At 35.6% G+C, this 22,927-nt stretch overlaps 1 protein-coding gene across 3 annotated transcripts in view; it reads right to left on the reverse strand.

The window, feature by feature from the left end:
• Nucleotides 1-206: 206 nt before the first annotated feature.
• Nucleotides 207-22,927, reverse strand: part of LOC120858457 (RNA polymerase II-associated protein 3-like) — a 34,861-nt gene continuing 12,140 nt past the window's right edge. For 2 of the 3 annotated variants that reach the window (XM_040234522.1, XM_040234524.1), the window contains 11 exons: nt 22,850-22,920; nt 21,741-21,866; nt 20,087-20,214; nt 14,453-14,574; nt 13,043-13,113; nt 12,820-12,921; nt 6,599-6,834; nt 5,104-5,290; nt 3,888-3,985; nt 3,369-3,469; nt 207-840 (listed from right to left, as the gene is read on the reverse strand). In XM_040234522.1, the coding sequence (XP_040090456.1) occupies nt 755-840; nt 3,369-3,469; nt 3,888-3,985; nt 5,104-5,290; nt 6,599-6,834; nt 12,820-12,921; nt 13,043-13,113; nt 14,453-14,574; nt 20,087-20,214; nt 21,741-21,866; nt 22,850-22,920 (1,328 nt within the window). In that variant the 3' untranslated portion in view covers nt 207-754. The remainder of the gene's footprint in view (nt 841-3,368; nt 3,470-3,887; nt 3,986-5,103; nt 5,291-6,598; nt 6,835-12,819; nt 12,922-13,042; nt 13,114-14,452; nt 14,575-20,086; nt 20,215-21,740; nt 21,867-22,849; nt 22,921-22,927) is intronic. The other variant, XM_040234523.1, reaches the window with a different exon arrangement.

Genomic DNA, 22,927 nt, shown 5'->3' on the forward strand with positions numbered 1-22,927 from the left:
AAGTAGAACATTAGCCCAGATTTCAAAAGTTCACAGTCACCACACTCGCATGAACCATTTACACGCAAGCTATACGCTAACTACCACCTGAAAATTCCAAGTGTTCAAATGTTTCCACCTCGCTTTAGACTATCTGTCTTATATTTGACATATAACATGGATATCATGTGGAAAAAAAACTGTAGCATTAAAATTTAAAGATGCTGTGACTCTCCCAGTAATCTTTTATTAAAAAGTCTAAATAATAAAGTCTTCCTTCAAAAAAACACTAAAAATACACATCATGCAACTAAGCAATTTTATGTGAGTGAACTGGCACAATGATATGAAACCATTTTATAATGAAACAACATGATTACCTACCTAATTCTCTATATATAAACATAATTTTATTATATGCTTATGAAGCAACCTTAACATGTGGTTACAAAAACTCATAAAAATATAAAAATAATGTAACATGAGGCACTGAAGAATACATCTAAACATTTCAAGTGACCTACAAAATAGAATACTGATCTTTACAAGTATACCCCATTATTTATATTTTTATTTTCAGAAAAAACTTATAAATAGTTCACTTAAGTATATTTCTCACTAGTTAATCACAATTCACTTTACTGTTAATTAGCTTATGTCCAAAAACAGTCCTTTTTCTGTATGATTTAATTTTCTTAAAAAGCAAAACATTTAATTTCAGTACAAAATTTACATATGAAATTTAAAGAGGCAATAATTTCAGCAAAAATGGAAATCAACCACCGTATCTTTTCTTGAGTTCTTCAACAGAGTTATCATTCAATCCTGATTTGTCTATGTGATTGAATAATACACGTGTAACTGAAAAAGAAAAAAATTTCATTTGAATCTCCATTTTCTCCAAAGTAAAGCAAAAATTAAAAGGAATAATCAAGTCTGTTAAATACTTTTTACATTTTAAAGCAATCATTAGGGTTATTTGTAAATTCTAATTCAGATATTTAAAGAGCCAACCCAAGAACAGAAAATTATACAGCAACCCAATGATGCTTCTTGCCAGAATATTTTGCTTTAGCAATAAACAATTTCCCCTATATCCTTAATGACATGAACTTTGCAGATTAAACATAATTCATTCTGTACTACCTTAAAGATTTTTGCCCTGTATAACAAGTATACTTTTATTTACTTAATATTCCAATTAACTGTTTTTCAAACCTGAAATCATTTTATTTTAAAATAAAATTTTTTATCACTACTATAAATAGAAAATTAGCAGTAATATCCACAAAAATCATGTTTGATGGGCAAGCTATGTATTTTTAAAATATATAATAAAATATATAACAATTAAAAGTTAAAAATAAGATTTCCTTATGAGTCATATAAAATCTTTATTTTTCATACCAGTGAACTGTCCACAGTTAACATTTTGGAAAACACTGCTAGGAGTTCATACTATATCCCTCAACATTAAAACTAGCTAACAGTTGTTACTAATAACAATGATAATAAAAGACAACAATAGCTACTATTTATTGAATGTTTAGTTACATGCTAGGAACTATTCTAAATGCTTCCATGTTTAACCTAGCAGAGAGTGGTGATCCAACCAAGACAGTAGTATTGGTAGGCCAGTTTGGAGGACCAACTCACATTCTTTGAGTACACTTCAAGTAACCACATCATAGTGACAAGAAATCCATTCAGTCAAGCACTCATACTAAGGCTTTCATGTACTAAGCACTATTCTAATACCCTGAGACCTAAAGAACAAGGTAGATAAAGTTCCTGCTGTCGTGGAGCTTCTATTAGGGAGAGAGAAATACATACTTAAAATATTGTCCTCTATTGCAGTTCTGTCTTATGAAGAAAATAAAGCCAGGTAAGATGACAGACAGTGATGGGGAAGGGGAGGCGGGCAGTTATTTTGAGTAGGCCTGTGAGGAAAGGTGACTCTGAGGTAGTGACTATTAGGTGGAAACTGAATGAAATGAAGAAGAGGCAGGGAAGGACAGTCTCCGCCGAGGGAAACAGTCAAACAGAAAGACCCTGAGGCTACAAGAAGCCTGGCAATTTGGTACATTAAAAAACACAGTCAGTGAGGTAGGCAGAATGACCTTAAACAGTGATAGAAGAGAAGTCAGAACAGTAATAACAAACTAATACCTTCAGGGAATTTCTGGGACTTTTTCTGATTAACTAAAGATTAAGCAGAGAATTCTTTTGGTTTAAGTTTATTAAGAATCTCTCTAAACTAGGTCCACTTCCTTAAATACAACATAAAGAGTATTTTCTTTAGTGATTCAGACTCAATGTCACTGCTACAAACATAAAGAAGAGACAGAAAAGGAGCTCAAAGTGTGTTTCCAGGAGGTGCATTCTAATGATTTTCCTCTTTCTAAAAAAACTAGACTATAGCTTGAAACTCTTGAGTACCACTGACTCTTGAACAACATGAGTTTGAACTGCACAGACCCACTAACAGATGGATATTTTTCAGTAGTAAATACTATAGTACTACATGATCCAGAGTTGACTGAACCTGGATGAAAAACCTCAGATGCTGTGGACTGACTGTAAAATTGTATGTGCATTTTCAACTGTGTAGAGGGCTCGTTCCCCTAACTCCCACACTGTTCAAGGGACAACTGTAATTGAAGTGCCTCCATAGTTTGATTTTACTTAAATTAGGGTTCCCCAAAACTGATACTTTATGCCAAAGACTGAGATGTAGAAATAAATAAGGAATATAATTCTTCAAGTTCCTCACCTGCCTCTCTCTACCCTCTAACTCTACAATTCAGCCACACTACACTCCTTTTAATTTACTGAGTTCAATTTGCCCTCTTCTGCCTCAAAACCTCTACACATCCTCACTCCCTTCATCCGACTCCGGTAGTTTTTTGAGAATTCAGCTTAAATCAAACAAACTCAAAGATATTAGCTGAAAAAAATGGATGTGACCACCTACGCACCCACACCCCGCTGCATGCTCCCGTGGCAGGGACCCTGTACATGTTCCACCATGCCAGGAGCTCAACCATTACACTGATACTATATTTTCAAGTAGAAGAGTTCAGACCACCTTGGTTTAAATCCTGGGTCTGGCTTCCTAGCTGTGGAACCTCAGGCAAGTTCCCTACCTATATATGCCTCAGTTTCCCCTTTTGTAAGAGCAAAATGATAATCATACCTACACCTCACAATGTTGTTTTCAGACTGAAAATTTTTACTTAATTCAACTGTAACTCAATTTAATTAAACTGCAATTAAATTGCATGTACCTTGTACATAACTGACATTCAATAAATATTTTCTATCATTTGTTGAATAAAGGAACACATAAGAATAAAGAGTAAAGGAAAAGCTTTTTTTATAGAACTCACCTTTCTTCTCAGATTCTGACATAAACATCACTGCCATATCAAACCTTCTTAGTTCAGAAAGTCTTTGTAAGATTTCAAAGATGAGTGATGGCTTTTCTTTCCTGAAGTCCAAATAAAAAGCAAATGATCAATTAAAAACAGCTCATTTAGTTCTGCTTACTAAAATAATATTTCTAATTATACATAAATAAAGTCTTCATTTATCTTTTGTTCCTGCACACTGTCTATATTTTAAGTGCCCAATAATATTCTTAAATGTGAGGCATAGAAGAGACATTATTAATCTGTTATAATACTTGTTACTTCTATACTCCACCTTTCTCTAAAAAAATCTGTTAAGTCCTTTTTTCTCCTAATCATTTCCATTTTCATTGTTTATACCTGTATTTCTTTACACTACTGCAACAGTAAAATTTACAATATAGCTAATTCTGCAATATAAAAGGTAGCAGTATGATACCAAAAAGGATGAATTTTCCAAATAACTAAAAGTAGGAAAGTATAACTAAATTTACTTACTCAATGTAAAAGTCATGCAGAATTTTAATGATTTGGTTGAATACATCTGGATCTAGATTTTTCTGAAACAACTTGGGATACAAGGATGGTTCAATTTGCTTGGGAAAAATATAAGGAGTTAGAAAATTATGGCAATATTCCCAATCACAAATTATTTATATAATAATTGCTTAGATGAACATAGTAAAGAATAACTACTATGCATAAGTATTTAATGAACAATAATGGGGAATCACACTGAAATGTAACTATGACAGAAAGTTAGAGGGACTGTAAGATAATCACTCTGCTCAATTCACAGAAAAACCTCATGGAGAGACGTATATCACCCAAGAGAAACAGAAAACAACAGAGCTCAAAGAGCAATAAAAAGAGAGTTTAAAAAATAGAACTACATGAGATAATATATTTTGAAATGTTATATACCGCACCATTATAAGAAATTATTACAGTAATTACACTTGAAAAAGTGCTAAAAAATCCATTATTTGGTGAATTTCATATGATTTGACTCTTTTCCTTGAGCAAATAAAAGTTAATTTTCAGGAGAATGATTACCTAAATATTGTAAGCATAGTTTGGCACACAGAAGGCACTCACTGTATTTTAGCTTCTTTCCTCATCTTGAATGGAGAATTAAGTTTAAATCATGATGTATGAAATTAGATTGTTTCTGTTATAGAACAGAATTTAACACATTTCCAAAGGTTCCCTGGTTGCAAATACTTAGAATGGCCTGATCAGGATGATATATGTATTACGCAAGGGATAAGAGCATTTTCTACATTCACACTGTGAAAGAAACGTGAAAGTGAAAGTCACTCAGAATACTGGAGTGGGTAGCCTCTCCCTTCTCCAGGGGATCTTCCCAACCCAGGGATCGAACCCAGGTCTCCCGCAGTACAGGAAGATTCTTTTTTTTTTTTTTTTTTTTTGGGGGGGTGGGAAATGCAGGAAGATTCTTTACCAGCGCTGCCACCAGGGAAGCCCAAGAATACTGGAGTGGGTAGCCTATCCCTTCTCCAATGGATCTTCCCGACCCAGGAATCAAACCGGGGTTTCCTGCATTGCAGGCAGATTCCTTACCAGCTGAGCTATCAGGGAAGCACAGAATCATACTGCTCACAAAGCAAACACAACCCTATTATTATATAATGACAAAAGAAGTTCTTTGACCTCTAATTTACAAGAGAACTACTAGCTTCCTACCTCTTACCTTCAAGTACTGATACAACATATCTGGAGAACTTTTCAGTTGTCTGAAATCAGATTCAAGCTGAAATGAGTTTGCAGGAACTGGAGGGAGAACAGTCCTGATAAACTGAGCAGGTGTTTTGTCTACCTCTATAGGAATCTTCTCACTGAAAGACTGACATACATCCTTTTTCAAATTGACATGAGAGCTGAAATATTTCAGAGGCATCAAATAATCAGAAAAGAAACAACAAATAGTCAAAGTTTATATACAGAAACCTCAATAGACATTCTAAAATTTCTGACTTTATTGATAGTGTGTTATCTATTTATAGCCTGCCAATAGTAAATTATTTCAGCTGATAATATATGTATAATTTTGGCAAGACATTATACTTCTACAAATTTTCGTGTGCTGACTGTGTACTGCCTATTCTTACTAGCTGGGCTAACAGCCTTGCCACCTTGTGACAAACTATTTCCATACACTGCATTTGTAGTAACAGTGTCAGTGCTCAGTCGTGTCTGACTCTTTGCAAACCCACGGACTATATTCCACCAGGCTCCTCTGTCCACAGGATTCTCCAGACAAGAAGACTGGAGTAGGTTACCATTCCCTTCTCCAGGGGATCTTCCCAACCCAAGGATTAAACCTGGGTCTCCGACACTGCAGGCAGATTCTTTTCCGTCTGAGCCACCAGGGAAACCCATACTGCATTATTATATCACATATACTCACAACTCAACCTTTCACTCTGAACTATCTGAATTATCACAGTTTCAAGAAAGATTTCAAAAAGAAAGAAATGCTTCCTCCTTTAAAGAAAAAGTCTGCCTACTTAAAAGTTTTCCCACAATCTATACTATCTCTCTAAATAGAACTACTAGAATTCAAAGTTTAAAAAAAAAAAGTTTTTAATAGGACTGTTGAGTAGCAATGCAAGAATATATAATAAAATTTCAATAAAGTAAACTATTAGTCTATGTCTTTTATTCTCATGATTAAGAAAACGCATGACTTTAAAAAAAATTCTGAACAAAATTTAAAGAGCCCACAAATAATCATCAATGGCTAGAATAATGACAATGCCTAAATTCTACATTGTTTATGAAGCTTCCCTTCAAAAAATTAAAAATTCTTGCTGAATTACAAAGTGAAACATATTAAAGTTCTAGACAACATAGAAACATATTAAGTTCTAGAAAACATAGAAACATATTAAGTTCTAGAAAAGAAAATAGATGAAATCAATTTGTTCAAGGTACTGTTATCATTTCTAAATTCCTCACTATGGTAAAGGAATAATGATAATTCGTTCAGCAAAACCTCTCTTACATTTACGTAAAAAGAATAAAAAAACAGAATCTAAAGTTGGATAGTTCAAAAGGTTATGGGGAAGAATACAACCAGAAGTCTTATCAGTACTATCAATTTTCAGTACTTATCAGTCTTATCAGTATTATCAATGGAATTATTACCATTCAGATGATTATCAAATAAGAGTATTTCTACTCACTGAAGAGCTGAAGTATCACTGATTTCTTCTATTTTTAATACTTTGGCTTTTGGGACACCACTTGTGGGCAAAAGGTGATCTTGGCTTGAGTTCTTATTTGTCATGCCTGTGGTTGCTGTTACACTTGCCAGGGTAACAGGATTACACTCTGGAGTAGCCACAGTAGCAGTGCTATCCAGCACAACAGTCTGTATCAAATTACCAGTTTCTTCAATAATAACCTTCTTGAGTGGCTTCTAAAACAATAAAATCAATTCTTTACATCAATACAAAAGTTTCTTAAAGTCACAAATTAAAAGGTTACAATGTTCTTTCAGCCAATATTCCAGCTGTAAGTAAATTCAATCTGAAGCATACCTTCTGAGAATGCAAAGAACAAAAAGAATCACAGCACCTACCATATGCATGTCTAAATGGGGGAAAGACGGTGCATGTAGAAATAATTAGAAGGCACTATAAAAGGTGAAGGTCCAGGGTGCCCAGAGAAAAGAGGAAGGAAGATTAAAATTGACATCAGGGAGCTTCACAGAAAAAGCACACAGGAATGGCAGTGTGATAGGGTACAGCATGGCCAGTGGGAAGGTGAGACGTCCACCACGGCTGGTGCAAGAGGAGGAGAGGTGAGACAAAGCCGGAAAGGCTGCTTAAAGAGAGCTTACAAAGGGATTTGTGTCCCATCTCAAGGAGTCTTGAGTTTATCCCAGAGGCAACAAAACCAAATAAAAATATGGTCAAATGACACCAGTACTGTAGGCTAGCTAAGCAGAACAAGGTCAGGCAATAAACAGCATTCTGTATGAAAGAGACTAATATTTAAACCTAACTGCATCTTCTTCATATGTAGCAGCTGGATAAAACCAGCCCAGGATTAAAGATTTGTCAAATAATATTCACAAAGCTGGTAAGTACTTGACCATAATAATGGTTTTTAATTTATTAAAATAAATAGTATTCACTATTTATTTTAATCGTAACAGATGTTAAACATTTTCAATTTCTTCCTCAGCTTACATGTAATACTTTAATTTAGAAAAAAGACTTTCTTCAGTATATTGTTTTCATTCCAACTATACGACTGAATTTTAAATTAAAAAGTTGAAATATAAAAACCTTTTATACTAAACTCAGTGTTAAAGCCAGACATTACACTAGCATAACTAAGAAAAGACCTAATGGTAACAACTGAGTGTTACTGGATGAATACACATAAATCAAGAAGCTATTATAAATTTGTTAACAGAATCCTGTTAGCAGTTCTAGCAGTTCTAAAGGATAGTCATGTTAATCTAAGGCCTCTGCTTTGCTGAGAACTATCAAAACCAGTAGGCTTTCTATCAAAATATTGACCAAGAATGGACATGTTAATGTTAAAAAACAGTGTTAAAGAACAGACTATAAAAAAATAGACTACAACTACTAAATTATATTGATGTAGTCCCACTTAAAACCAAATCCTGGCCCTTCCCTGGCAGCCCATTGGCTAAGACTGCGCACTTCCACTGCAGGGGACACAGGCTCAGTCCCTGGTCAGGGAATGAGCATCCTGCATGGCGCACCATGAGGCAAAACCGGAAAACAAACCTAAATCTCGTCAATGACAACGTGTAAACCGATCCAGGCTAATGAATTTCCTAGCAGATGATCTGTTCAAGGGTAGACCACTGGCTCCTGAGAGTGGCTCAATGTTACTGATGATGGCTGGGAGGGATGAGGGGGTGACAGTATACTGGTAAAAGGAGAAAACCATGAAAGACGACACTACAGCCAAAAGACATAAGAAAACATCAGAACATGAATTCATTTCTTTTTCTGGCCACACCTCACAGCTTGTGGGATCTCAGTGCCCCAACCAGGGACTGAACCCCGGTGGTTGACGGTGAAAACAGAGTCCTAACCACTGGACCACCAGGGAATTCCCAAATTCATCTCTTTTTAAATTAAGATTTAGAAACATAACATTTTCTTTAGCTTTATGACCATTTCAAGAAAAAGAAAACAGAACTGAAAATAAACAGAAAAAGAAGAAAGACCAAGTAGAAAGGTGAAATTTTCATATGGGAAAACAGGAAAATGAAAATAAAATAACAGAAAATAGATTAGTGGAAACTAACTCATTTCCTATCTAGGAACTCCAGGCCCAGGAGGTCTAGATTACTGCTCACCGACGGTCTCTCGAGAGAAAACATGCCAAAAGTAGTCAGACCTGCAGCCCGTAAGCACAGAACTCCATGGTTGAGCCTCTCGCTTGAATAAAGTAACCCCTTTCCTGACCGCCTGCCTCAATGTTCAGGTGGCCTCACACAAAGGCCACACAAAGGACTGAAAAGGAAATTAACATCCATTTCACCTGAAACTGCCTTAGCAATCCTGGACATCATTTTCTTTGATCTCAACTAACCTATGAGTAATTTTCAGCTTAAGCAGAAAAAGTCACATAGGGACCCTACTTGCCTAAGATTTTAAAGCTTATGAAATGGTCTGCCTGCCTGCTAAGTTGCTTCAGTCGTATTCAACTCTTTGCAACCCTATGAACTATAGCCTGCCAGGCTCCTCTGTCCATGGGATTCTCCAGGCAAGAATACTGGAGTGGGTTGCCATTTCCTTCTCCAAGGGATCTTCCCAATCCAGGAATCGAACCTGTGTCTCCTGAACCGGCAAGAGGGTTTTTTGTGGGTTTTTTGTTTGTTTGTTTGTTTACCACTAGTGCCACCTGGGAAGCCTTTATCAGGTGGGACTCAAATCAAACCAAAAGCATCATACCAAACTGTCATACTTTTAAATAATGCCCAGATTTTAAAACGGAGACCTATTATAAAAATAAAGAGCAAATTTTCCCCTTCCTACTAAGATAATGATTTTGCTTGTGTTGGATCAGCTACAAAATGGTTACCCCAGATCCCTCAATTCATGGAGGTGTTCTGTTTTGAGATCCAGCCACAAAAGGTTAAAATTCATGTTGCATTTTCACAATTACTAATGTAACTGATTTATAACCTGAGGGAGGACAGAACTCAACAGATTTATAAAAGCTGTTTAGGATACACTGGCCATAGAACATTCTTCCATACAGATATTTGACTTACCATGTGGCAGTGTTTTTATAATTATGGACAAGCAAAGTCTGACAAAGACTTACTTTTTTAAAACTTTGGAATTAATTTTTGTGACAAAATTTTACAGAGATGTAAAAGTATAAATCACATTGAATTAAACATTTAATCACCTTTACTGTAAAAAATAGAATAGGTAATAAATATGATGTGTGACAATGAACATAATGTATAAAAGCAACTAGATTTATGCCTGGCATATGAAATAGTATCACAGAAAATTCAAGAATAAAGTCAAAATAAGAACCCAGGAAATGTATTAAAGAATTTCTCTGTTCGTTACTTGAAATAAGAACTTGGCAAAACACTTTCTTCACCTCGCCTTCTTCCTTAGTAAAAGGAGGATGAAAATATCTGCTCTGACTTCACTATAAAATCAGCATTTCTTTCAAAGCATCATCCATGCATTAACAGTTACTTCCAAGGGGCACAGAAGGAATCATGATCAGTGAAGAGCACACAGGGAGGTTTCTGGAGGCTGATACGTTTCAACTTTTTGACACAGTTGGTGGTTTCATAGGTGTTCACTTTATCCTTTAAATTTTAATTTGTCCTGGGTACTTTTTTATATGTATTTTATCTTTCATAATTTCCATATATGATACTAAGAAAACATCAGAAATTATCAGAGAGTCAAATTTATATGTATATATATAAATTCATATACACATATATATGAATTCCCAGGTGGCACTAGTGGCAAAGAACCCGCCTGCCAATGCAAGAGACATAAGAGATGCATGTTCGATCCCTGGGTCAGGAAGATCCCCTGGAGAAGGAAATGGCAACCCACTCCAGTATTCTTGCCTGGAAAATCCTATGGACAGAGAAGCCTGGTGGGCTACAGTCCATAGGGTCACAAAGAGTTAGACACAACTGAGAGACTAACACATACATATATAATAATACATGCCTTAAATGATTCAATTTTAAAAGTCCAACACAAGACAAATCGCTGAATTTTACCATCTACTCTTTCCGTTCCAATACTGCAGGAAAAACTGGCTTTGTTAGACTTAATAAAAAAACAGTATAGTATACTAAGAACAATATGCAGCATATATTCTTAAGAATAAACAACAAAGGAAAACATAAGCAAAGTGAAAAGACAGCCTTCCGAATGGGAGAAAATAATAGCAAATGAAGCAACTGACAAACAACTAATCTCAAAAATATACAAGCAACTCCTGAAACTCAATTCCAGAAAAATAAACGACCCAATCAAAAAATGGGCCAAAGAACTAAATAGACATTTCTCCAAAGAAGACATACGGATGGCTAACAAACACATGAAAAGATGCTCAACATCACTCATTATTAGAGAAATGCAAATCAAAACCACAATGAGGTACCACTTCACACCAGTCAGAATGTCTGCGATCCAAAAATCTGCAAGCAATAAATGCTGGAGAGGGTGTGGAGAGAAGGGAACCCTCCTACACTGTTGGTGGGAATGCAAACTAGTACAGCCACTATGGAGAACAGTGTGGAGATTCTTTAAAAAATTGCAAACAGAAATGCCTTATGACCCAGCAATCCCACTGTTGGGCATACACACAGAGGAAACCAGAATTGAAAGAGACACATGTACCCCAATGTTCATCGCAGCACTGTTTATAATAGCCAGGACATGGAAACAACCTAGATGTCCATCAGTAGATGAATGGATAAGAAAGCTGTGGTACATATACACAATGGAGTATTACTCAGCCATTAAAAAGAATACATTTGAATCAGTTCTGATGAGATGGATAAAACTGGAGCCGATTATACAGAGTGAAGTGAGCCAGAAAGAAAAACACCAATACAGTATACTAACACATATATATAGAATTTAGGAAGATGGCAATGATGACCCGGTATGCAGGATAGCAAAAAAGACACAGATGTGTATAGCGGACTTTTGGACTCAGAGGGAGAGGGAGAGGGTGTGATGATTTGGGAGAATGGCATTGAAACATGTATAATATCATGTAAGAATCGAATTGCCAGTCTATGTCTGATGCAGGATATGGCACGCTTGGGGCTGATGCGCGGGGATGACCCAGAGAGATGTTGTGGGGAAGGGGGTGGGAGAGGGGTTCATGTTTGGGAACGCATGTACACCTGTGGTGGATTCATGTCAATCTATGCCAAAACCAATACAGAATTGTAAAGTAAAAATTAAAAATAAATAAATAAATAAATAAATTAAAAAAAAAAAAAAAGAATAATTTTGCCTGCAGGTATACCTTAGAGATACTGCAGGTTCAGTTACAAACTATCACATAAAGTGAATATTGCAATGAAGCAAGTCACCTAAAGCTTTTGGTTTCTCAATGCATAATAAAAGTTATGTTTGCGCTATACCATACTCTTTTAAGTGTGAAATAGCAGCATGTCTTTAAAAAAACAATGTATATAACTTAAAATTTTTTTATTGCAAAAAAATGCTAACCATCATCTTAGCCTTCATCCTCATAATCTTTTCGTAATAGCAACAAAGATCACTGATCACACAGCACCATAACAAATATGATATTAACAAAAAAGTTTGAAATATTGAGAGAATTACCAAAATGTGACACAAAGACAGAAAGTAAAGAAAATACTATTGGGAAAATTGTGCCAACAGACTTGCACAGCAGAGGGTTGCCACAAATCTTCAATCTGTAAAAAATGCAGTATCTGCAAAGTGCAATAAAATGAGGTATGCCTGTACTAGATTTTTGCCATAGTGTTCATTTTAGACCTAACCCCACAGAAGTTATAAGACTATACTGTAATAAAATCCCAATCTCAAATAAGAACAGTAAAAGAAATAAAAGATGTTTAATTACAAAATGTACAACCGCTTCAAATTCCTTTTTAATCACAAAATATGAAGAAATATTTAGTGTTAAATTTAAGGACACTTTTAAAAGTTATGCCAGAACTTAAAACAGTTCCATTTTCTCCAATTTTCTTATGCCAATATTCCTAAGAGTATTTTTTTTAAGATTCTAAAACTGGTTCTAGGAAGAGATCTCAACATATCTTTTAAGAGACATACTAATTCAACAGCTTGTTTCAACTCAATTTATTACACCAGTGATATTTAAATAGCAAGGAGAAAAATTCAGGTTTACTTACAGTTGATCCAAGATGAGGCGGATTATCAATGGGTTTTATCACATTTTGCCTTTGAGTAGAATCAAGAAAGACATCATCCCAGTGTCCTTTCTCAATTAATTCCTTAAAAATAAATTTGTAATTATGACACTATCAAAATATTCTCAAGTTAATCACACAACAAATAAAGGTATTTATGCTTCAGAAGATAGGACCATATTTTGATGGAAAGAAGAACGCTTACCTTTTTAATTTTAGAAAGTTCAGTTACTGCCTGTTTATTTCCAGGCTCCAAAAGTAAAACAGTTTCAAAATCTAAAACGAGTTTTTAAGAAACATAATAAATTAGTGCAAATACCTTATGGAGTTCAAGAAATCATATATTTAGTTAATAACCCCATACCTATATCTCAAGAAGCTCTATTCGGGATGCTAGGAAACTGGTGAGCAATAATAAGAACTAACGCTTATTGAGTGCTTTTCTCTTTGCTTTATATCAATTCTCAGGTAACCTTCACTACAATTTAACTTCACAGTGACACAACTGAGGTCTGAGGGCTAGAGGTCATCTACTTATCAAAGCTCACACTGATAACAAATGATGGGGTAACTCACCAAATGTAAGAGAGAATCTAAGAGAATTCCAGATCATGGAATATTATTCAGCCTTAAAAAGGAATCCAGTTCTGATATATGCTACAATATGGATGAGTCTTGGAGACACACTAAGTGAAGTAAGCCAGAAAATAAAAGGATAACTATTGTATGATTCTTTACTCATATGAGGTACCTAGAATAGTCAAATTCAGAGACAGAAAACAGAATGCTGGTTACCAGGAGGTGGAGGGAAGGGGCAATAGAGAATTACTGTCAAACGACAGAGTATTCAAAATGGAATGGTGAAAAAGGTCTGGAGATGTACGATGGTGATGGTTGCACAAAAGGTCAATGTACTCAATGCACTGAATTGTACACTTAAAAATGGTTTAAACAGTAAATTCTATGTTATGTATATTTTACCATAATAAAAAAATGCATGGGCTATAGCTGAAGCCAGACTTTAAACAGCCAGATTTAAATGAACACGTCACAAAACAAAGGCTGAAAATCAACTAGGTAACTACTGATGCATCAAGAAGTTAGAAAACTAGCAAATTAAGCCAAAAAGACAGCTGAAGAAGGGAAATAAAGAGCAGAAACAAAGCAGAAAATATACACAAGAGAAATAAGCTGGTTCTTCAAAATGACTAAGAATAAATACTAAAAAGACAGATTGTGAAAAAAAATAATAATCAGCAATCAAGGGAAAAAGGAAGACATCATTACAGATCTCACATTATCCTCTATCTCCTGACTGTTGATTCCCTTTCTTTTCATTCTTGCCTTTTTCCTGCCTTTTTCCTTCACACCTATAATTCAAATTTTTCATTAATTTTGATTGACAACTGGCCAGACTATACTGCTATTAGAAGATAACCAGGCCCACTATGAAAGCTGAATTTCTCCAAATTGGCAAACCTAAACTGTGAAAGAAAATGTACTTCTCTAAGTTCTGTATCCTCAAATCGTGGAAAGGCTACAAAAATGTCTGCTACTATAACTTGGGAGTGTCAACAGGGAGAGTGAGTACCAGTTGTTACAAAAATAGTCTTACCTTGTTTGGCCTCACTTAGTTTTCCCAAAAACGTTCTTGCAGTGCCTCTTCTGGCAAAAGCTTTAGAATACGAGCCATCTAACAAGAGAGCTTGTGTGCAGTCTTTTTCAGCCTCTTCATACCTATTAAACATGATATAAATACTAAGGAGCAAAATGTGGCTTATAGAAAACTTCATGTCAACTGAGTTTCTAATATAAAATATATATATCTCCCAAATCTCTCTTTAAGGGAAAAGACTAACTTCTAAATTTTTTATTCTCACCAAATTTTGGAATCCTCTGGTTGAGGAGGGAGAAGGTAACAGATAAAGTGAAGTCAGAAATTAGTCTGGTGGAAGGATGGAATTAATGATGGTAAAATATGAATAAAGCAGACAAAATACCAAAGCATACCTCCCCTCCAACTCTCAACATGTACAGTTACTACATTAAGAATAACTGGCATCAATTCTCCAAAGTTAATTAAGACTTACCCATACTACACATCACCTAAGGAAAACACACTCATACTTCGAATTCACTGTGTATGTGAAAGAATATCATCTAATACTTTTCATGAATTCTACTCAGTCATGCAATCAGCAATCGATTCAGTTTGACTGGGTACTGCTTCATAACAAAAAAGAAAAGTTAAAAAAATAAAATAAAAATCTTTATATCCTCATATATTAAAATGACATTTAATGAATTGTTATGGATTTACTTGGCATAATAATGGTATTGTGATTATGTATGAAGCATCCTTAAAGGATGAAATATCATGTCCATGATTTGTTTTATAATAACTCAGGTGGGAAAAAAGTGGAACTAAATATGACAAAAAAAGGTATGGCTTGTGAAAACTAGATGATCTGGTACACAGAGTTTACTATGAAAAGTTTCATAATAAAATTAAAAAAAAAAAAAAAATCTTCTGTGATCACATTCTTCCCAAGACCTAAATGAATGCCATCTTACCTTCAAAATAAGACCTAATATGAACAAGATTAAACACCCCTGAGTTTTTTTTTTTTTCTGAATTCTTTAATTCACTTCTGAGCAAAAGAAAGATTATGTTTGTGTGTGTTCATGTCCATGCCCCAACCAGTTTATTCTCTACATGACTGATTACATCATTTTCCCATTCAAGATACTGCATGGTCTCCACACTTCTTAGGATGAAGTCGAGCTCCTCTGCAGAGCACAAAGTTGGGGGGTTGCTTGACTCTCCAGCCTTATCTCTGCCAGTGCCCCTGCGTATCAGTCATCATATGAACCTCCTGCCCTTTCCAGAAGGTACCATCGAATTTTTGCTTCTTGTGTCTTTGAACCTGCACTGGGACACTAGACCTGTCTCTTCACCTCACTAATCATACCATCCCTTGACATCTTGGTTCCATTCAAACTCCTGTTTGAAAAGTTGCTCTTTTCCTGTTCCTCATCTAGTCTATGACAGACAGTGCCTGACAGCACTCACTATTTAGTAGAGAAAACTTCAGATGTCAACTGTACGTCTAGAAGACACATTAAAGGGCATTTCCTGGCGGTCCAATGGCTAGGACTCAGCGTTTTCATTGCTGAGGGTACAGGTTTGAACTCTGGTCAGGGAACTAAAACTCTGCAAGCTGGGCAATGCGGCCAAAAAAAATAAAGACATACTAGAAAGATATGCAAGTAAGACTCACATAGGTCTTTTAAATTAAAAAAAAAAAAACTTGCTATGATATACTTATGTGGTTATCAACTAAACCAACAGAACACAATAAATTAGAGGCCTCATAAATGTAGATATAATCTCTCATCTATTAGAAGGTATTCTTTTTGGCATTAATCAAACCTAAAAATGTAGGCCTTACAATTTTTTAATCATGTGCAATTCCTGAATAGCAAAATTCAAATTTTTCCTAAGTTAGTAAGAAATGCAATGACTTTTACTCAGTCTAATCAAAACAATACATCTCTAGTGAGTCCGAAAGTTTCAATGAAGTTAAATACAAATTAAGATCTAAAAATCTGGATGGGAAAAATACTACATCCTTACTACCATTAACTTTTAAATGACATGTAATAAACCACATTAGTAAAAGCAGTACCTATAACTTTGTCACCAATAAAAATCACAGATATTTTCATACCACACCACATCTGTCACAGATATCTTTGAGGTATCAGAACTATTTCAGAAATAATGAGGCAATTTAACCTGATGTTTGTTTGCATGTGATCATAGTAACTGTTTGTAAATGCTCCTATGACACAGCTGGCCAACCAGCAGGCAACTCTGTCCCTAGCAGTCACTTAGACGCCAAAGAGTGAAGCTATATGTTATGAAGTGTGTTGCCATTTCTTCCTCCAGGGGATCTTGCTGACCCAGGGATCAAAGCCACGTCTTCTGCGTCTCCTCGCACTGGCAAATTCTTTACCATGAGCCACTGTTATCACACTGGTAATGTAATCATCTGTGCTGCTTTCTGGGCATTCCCTAGACACACTTACTGGTTGATCAATATGTAGAAGACGTGTCGGTGAACATCCCCAAATTCTAGTGGCTTTATTCAAACTTTCACAATAATACATCTTTAAAAATTTTTTTAACTTTAACTTGCCTATGTTTATTTTAGGTTTGGAAATTTTTGTTCTTTTTAAGTTTTCATTTTGTACTGCTGCTACTGCTGCTGCTAAGTCGCTTCGGTCGTGTCCGACTCTGTGCAACCCCATAGACGGCAGCCCACCAGGCTCCCCAGTCCCTGGGATTCTCCAGGCAAGAACACTGGAGTGGGTTGCTATTTCCTTCTCCAATGCATGAAAGTGAAAAGTGAAAGGGAAGTCGCTCAGTCGTGTCCAACTCTTAGGGACCCCATGGACTGCGGCCCACCAGGCTCCTCTGTCCATGGGATTTTCCAGGCAAGAGTGCTGGAGTGGGGTGCCATTGCCTTCTCCGATTTTGTACTGGGGTATAGCCAATTAACAATGTTATAGTAGTTTCAGGTGAACAGCAAAGGGACTCAGTCATACATACAGATGTATCCCTTCTCCCCCAAACACCCCTCCCATCCAGGCCGGCACATACCACTGAGGACAGTTCCATGTGCTGTACAACAGGTCTTCGTTGGTTACCCATTTTAAATATGGTAGTGTGTACATGACCTTCCCAAAATCCCTAACTATCCCCTCGCCCTGGCAACAATAGATTCGTTTTCTAAATCTGTAAGTCTCTTTCTGTTTTGTAAGTAAGTACATTTGTGTCATTTCTTTTTCGATTCCACGTATAAGGGATGTTGTTATTGTATTTTTCCTTCTCTTACTTCACTCAGTATGACACTCTCTATAACTTGCCTATATTTTAAATGCAGTTTCTCATTTTGTAGTGTGTTTAATTTCTTTTTAATAATTTTATTTTTATACTTATATCTGTGCTGAGTCTCCATTGCTGTGTGGCTTTTCTCTAGTTGCGGTGAACGGGGGTTACTCTTTAGTTGCAGTGAGCTGGCTTCTCATTGCGGTGGCTTCTTTTGTGGAGCACGGGTTCTAGCAAGCAAATGGGCTTAAGTAGTTGTGGCTCCCAGGCTCGAGAGCACAGGCTCAATAGTTGTGGCACACAGGCTTAGTTGCTCTGCAGCATGTGGCATCTTCTCGGATCAAGGAGTGAACCTGTGTCTCCTGCATTGGCAGGCAGATTCTTTACTACTGAGCCACCAGGGAAGCCTCTGTAGCGTGTTAATCTTTAAAACCGTTATATCACAAATTTTGATAAAGCACAAGCTGGAATCAAGATTGCAGGGAGAAGTATCAGTAACCTCAGATATGCAGATGACACTACTCTTATGGCAGAAAGCGATGAGGAACTAAAGAGCCTCTCGATGAAGGTGAAATAGGAGAGTGAAAAGTTGGCTTAAAACTCAACATTCAAAAAACAAAGATCATGGCATCCGGTCCTATCACTTCATGGCAAATAGATGGGAAAACAATGGAAACAGTGACAGACTTATTTTCTTGGGCTCCAAAATCACTGCAGATGGTGACTGCAGCCATGAAATTAAAAGACGCTTGCTCCTTGAAAGAATAGCTATGACCAACCTAGACAGCATAATAAAAAGCTGAGACATTACTTTGCCAATAAAGGTCCATTTAGTCAAAGCTATCTTTTTTCCCGTAGTCATGTATGGATGTGAGAGTTGGACCATAAACAGGGCTGAACCGTGAAGAACTGATGTTTTTGAACTGTGGAATTGGAGAAGATTCTTGAGAGTCCCTTGGACTACAAGGAGATCAAACCAGTCAATCTTAAAAGAAATTGGTGGTGGTTTAGTCACTAAGTTGTGTCCGACTCTTGAGACCTCATGGACTGTAGCCTGCCAGGCTCCTCTATCCATGGGATTCTCCAGGCAAGAATTCTGGAGTGGGTTGCCATTTCCTTTTCCAGGGAATCTTCTTGACCCAGGAATCAAACCAGCTCTCCTGCATTGCAGGTAGATTCTTTACTGACTGAGCTATGAGGGAAGCTCTTAAAGGAAATTAGTCCTGAATATTCATTGGAAGGACTGATGCTGAAGCTGAAGCTCTAATACTCTGGCCACCTGATGCAGAGAACCGACTCACTAGAAAAGACCCTGTTGCTGGGAAAGATTGAAGGCAGGAGAAGGGGACGACAGAGGATAAGATGGTTAAATGGTATCATCAACTCAATGGACATGAGTTTGAGCAAGCTCCAGGAGTTGATGATCAGGGAAGCCTGGCGTGCTACAGTCCATGGGGTGGCAAAGAGTAGGACACGACTGAGTGACTGAACTGAACTAACATCACAAATCTTAATATTTTTAAAACTCTATTTCAATATAGTTGGTTTCCTTTGTAATCCTAAATGTATAACTACACACTTAAATATTATCTTGAGAAAGGTGCACCATGCAACTAAAGCGGTCTGTGGCACCAAAAAGTTCAGAGTCTCTACTTATAATATTTATAGGAATCTTTAATTGTATAACTAGTGTGTAGTATTACAACAAAGACATAGTTTCTATCATCAGATATATTATTCTGCTGATTGTCCAACATGGAGCCCTTGAGTGCATCCAGAAATATGTGGTTAGTATCACAGGACCAAGTTTTAGTTCTGTATGTAATCAATCAGCAGTTTCAATGACAGCACTCCTCTTTTGTTATACATGCATACGCTTCCAGATAAGATTCTGCCCAAAGGGTTCTGAGATTAAAAATAATTTTTAAATCACTAATTCAGAATAGCATAAAGCAATTAAAGAAGTGTTAAACTGTGTAACACCAGACCAAAATTGAGTAAGTACTTTAGAGCTAGTGGCACAGTGGTAAAGAATCCATCTGCTAAATACAAGAGAATGCAGGTTCAATCTCTGGGTCAGAAAGTTCCCTGGAGAAGAAATGGCAACCCATTCTAGGATTCTTGCCTGGAAAATCCTGTGGACAGAGGAGCCTGACGAGCTACAGTCCACGGGGTCACAAAGAGTCAGATACAACCAAACAACTAAACAACATTTAGTGAATATGTACTATGACACACACACCCTCTCTCATTTAATGCTTAAGAGTGAGTTAAATTTAATTATTTAGATAATATACCATTTTACAGTAAATTTCATTTTCATCCTGCAAAGAATTAAAGGTAACCAATACTTACTTCTGAATCTTCAGATAGGCCATTGCTCTGTTAGCTGGAAGAAGGGCATTAGTGCCATCTGCTGCTATCCCTCGAGTATAGCATTCGATTGCTCTTTCATATTTCCCCTCTTTGAAAAATGCATTTCCCTATCATTTCAGAAAGAAGTATGGAGAAGAATTTAAAAAAAAATTAGTTGAATTCAAATTTTTAGCAACACTGCTAGTATACCAATCATTATTATATCAGTAATTAAACTATTTTTTAATTGCTAAAAATCCATGAGATGTTTTAGAATCTGTTTGGGTTGTTTTTTATAATGGTGTTCTTCTCTTTTCAGTACTAAAAAAAAGTGCGCTACTATATTATCTTGCAGGACTAACCATTATTTTACCAATTAAAGATTAGATGAAGTTTAAATGAAAAATACATTTTAATAAATATAGGCCCAAATATTGTACTCTTTAATTATATCAGAATCTGTGCAGGGAATTCCCTGTGGTCCAGTTGTTAGGACTCCACACTCTCACTGCTGAGGGCACTGGTTGACCCTGGCTGGGGAATTAAGATCCCCCAAGTTGCGAGGCACAATCAAAAAAAAAATAGAATCTGTATAAAAGAATTTCATAATCCAAATAATTTGTGTGAAAGAACAGAGTACCAGACTGTACAGCTCACTATTCAGTAACATTAATATGCCTACACAGAGAATAAATCAAATTGTATTGGAAGGTGTACTAGATTTCATTTTAACATTTATTTATAATCAGAGTCAGATATATCACAATCAATAATCATTCCATAAATTTTTATTAGGAATCCTCTGTAGGTCCATGAAAGCCCATAGTATGTTAAATTAAGTCTAAAGAAATTTTGATCAGAAATAGTTCATTGTGTGACATCCCTGGCAGTCCAGCGGTTAAGACGCCATACTTTCATTGTTGGGAGCGTGGGTTCAATCCTTGGTCAGGGAATTAAAATTTTATGTGCCCCATGGTGAGGTCAAAAAGGGGGAAAAAAAATAGTTCAGTGTAATTTAATGAAAAATAAATAAGACTCAGTTTTATTTCTTTTTTAATACATTTATTCATTTCTGACTGTGCTGGGTCTTCATTGCTGCTCGTGGACTTTCTCTAGTTGCAGTGAGTGGTGGGCTACTCTTCATTGCAACGGTTGGGCTTTTCTTCTTGAGGAGCATGGGCTCTAGAACACACAGACTCCAGTAGTTGAGGTTCCCGGGCTCTAGAGCACAGGCTCACTCGTTGTGGTACTGGCTGGGCTCAGTTGTCCCATGGCATGTGGGATCTTCCCAGACTAGGGATCGAATGCATGTCTCCTATACTGGCAGGTGGATTCTTTACCACTGAGCCACCAAGGAAGCACCGTAAATTTATTTCTATGTTAATTTTATAACCATCTATATGTAAACATATGTCAAAATGCTCAAAAATAATTTGTTTCCTAAACTTATATATAATACTTTTTATAATTATATATTAAGTCATCAATTACTCAGTTTTAATTGGTAGGCTCCAGAAGTTTTAGTATATTTAATTTTCAGTTTCTATTGAAGGAGAATTTTAATATAATATTAATAAAGACAAAAACTTAACTGATACACAAAAAACTAAGAGTAAACTCAGGAAAACATATACGTGTTAGAATCCTGTATTACCCGATCTTTCTCCGAAATAGCCTGTTGTTTATTCTGTTGCTCTTCAATCTGTTTTTTCTCTCCTTCATCTGACTTAACCATTGTATCAGTTTCCTCTGGATATGAGTCTTCTTTGGAAGTTAAAGCCTAGAAGACATAGCAGTCAGCTAAATAAAACAAGTAATGGAAGAGGCATACATGTTTGACTTTAAAATAACAAACTATTCACATTAGAATTCCTGCCACATTTCAAATAATTAAAATATTTACTCCAATTCAAAATATTTCTACTAAGAAAATTAAAAAGCAAATTTAATGTATATCTTATTCCAATTAAAGTAATATTCACTAAAGGGCTATTCATTTATTTATTCAACAAAGATTCTTTTGAATTTCTACACTATTCTAGGAACAATTTTTTAAAATAAAGAAGGTAATTGAGACCACATCACCAAATCTCTCAAATTTACTATTCATAGTCATTATCTGACCATCTAGGATAAAACACAAAAATACATAACACAGTTCACAATTAGAGTCAAGTTGATGGTATTTACCAAGAGATTTTATATGCATTATGTAATGGTGATATTTAAAGGCAGACTTTCCTCAATCATTGCTACTTTCAACAGATGGCAAAATAATTATAAGTGATGCAAAAGGAAAGTAAAAGGAATACAGACTATAAGTATAATTTGACAGCAAATTTTACAGTTAATATCTATTTTCTTACTTTTAAAAATTTAGTATTATTTTCCCTGTATAAACCATAAAGATGGAGCAACTTTAAAACTACAAAAATCAAAGAAATATGTGATAGTACAAAAACAAAGCACAAGACAAATTAGAAAAATTAGTGGGATAAAGAAAAATAATTCTGTCATCTGGATAAAAGAAAGCAGCAGTAGTTCTAAATATCTTAGACAACTTTTTAAGGTAACAATTAAGAATCTTTAAATACCATTATACCACCTCTAGCTTACAATGTGTTTAGTTAAAAAAACTCTCTAGTACAAAGAATTAAAATTAGAAAAATGTCTACATTACATAATACAAGTCTATACAGAAACATTTACTTTGTCAAATAAAGGTCGTAAGTAACACACTTAATTTAAATAACTACAGTTTACCTGATTAATTTTCCTGAGTTCATTTGAAGCTTCAAAGTTATTTGGTTCCAGTTCTAATACTTTTTCATAATCTGAGTA

This window comes from Oryx dammah, unplaced genomic scaffold, assembly GCF_014754425.2.
Source record: "Oryx dammah isolate SB20612 unplaced genomic scaffold, SCBI_Odam_1.1 HiC_scaffold_29, whole genome shotgun sequence".
In the NCBI taxonomy this organism is placed as follows: domain Eukaryota; kingdom Metazoa; phylum Chordata; class Mammalia; order Artiodactyla; family Bovidae; genus Oryx; species Oryx dammah.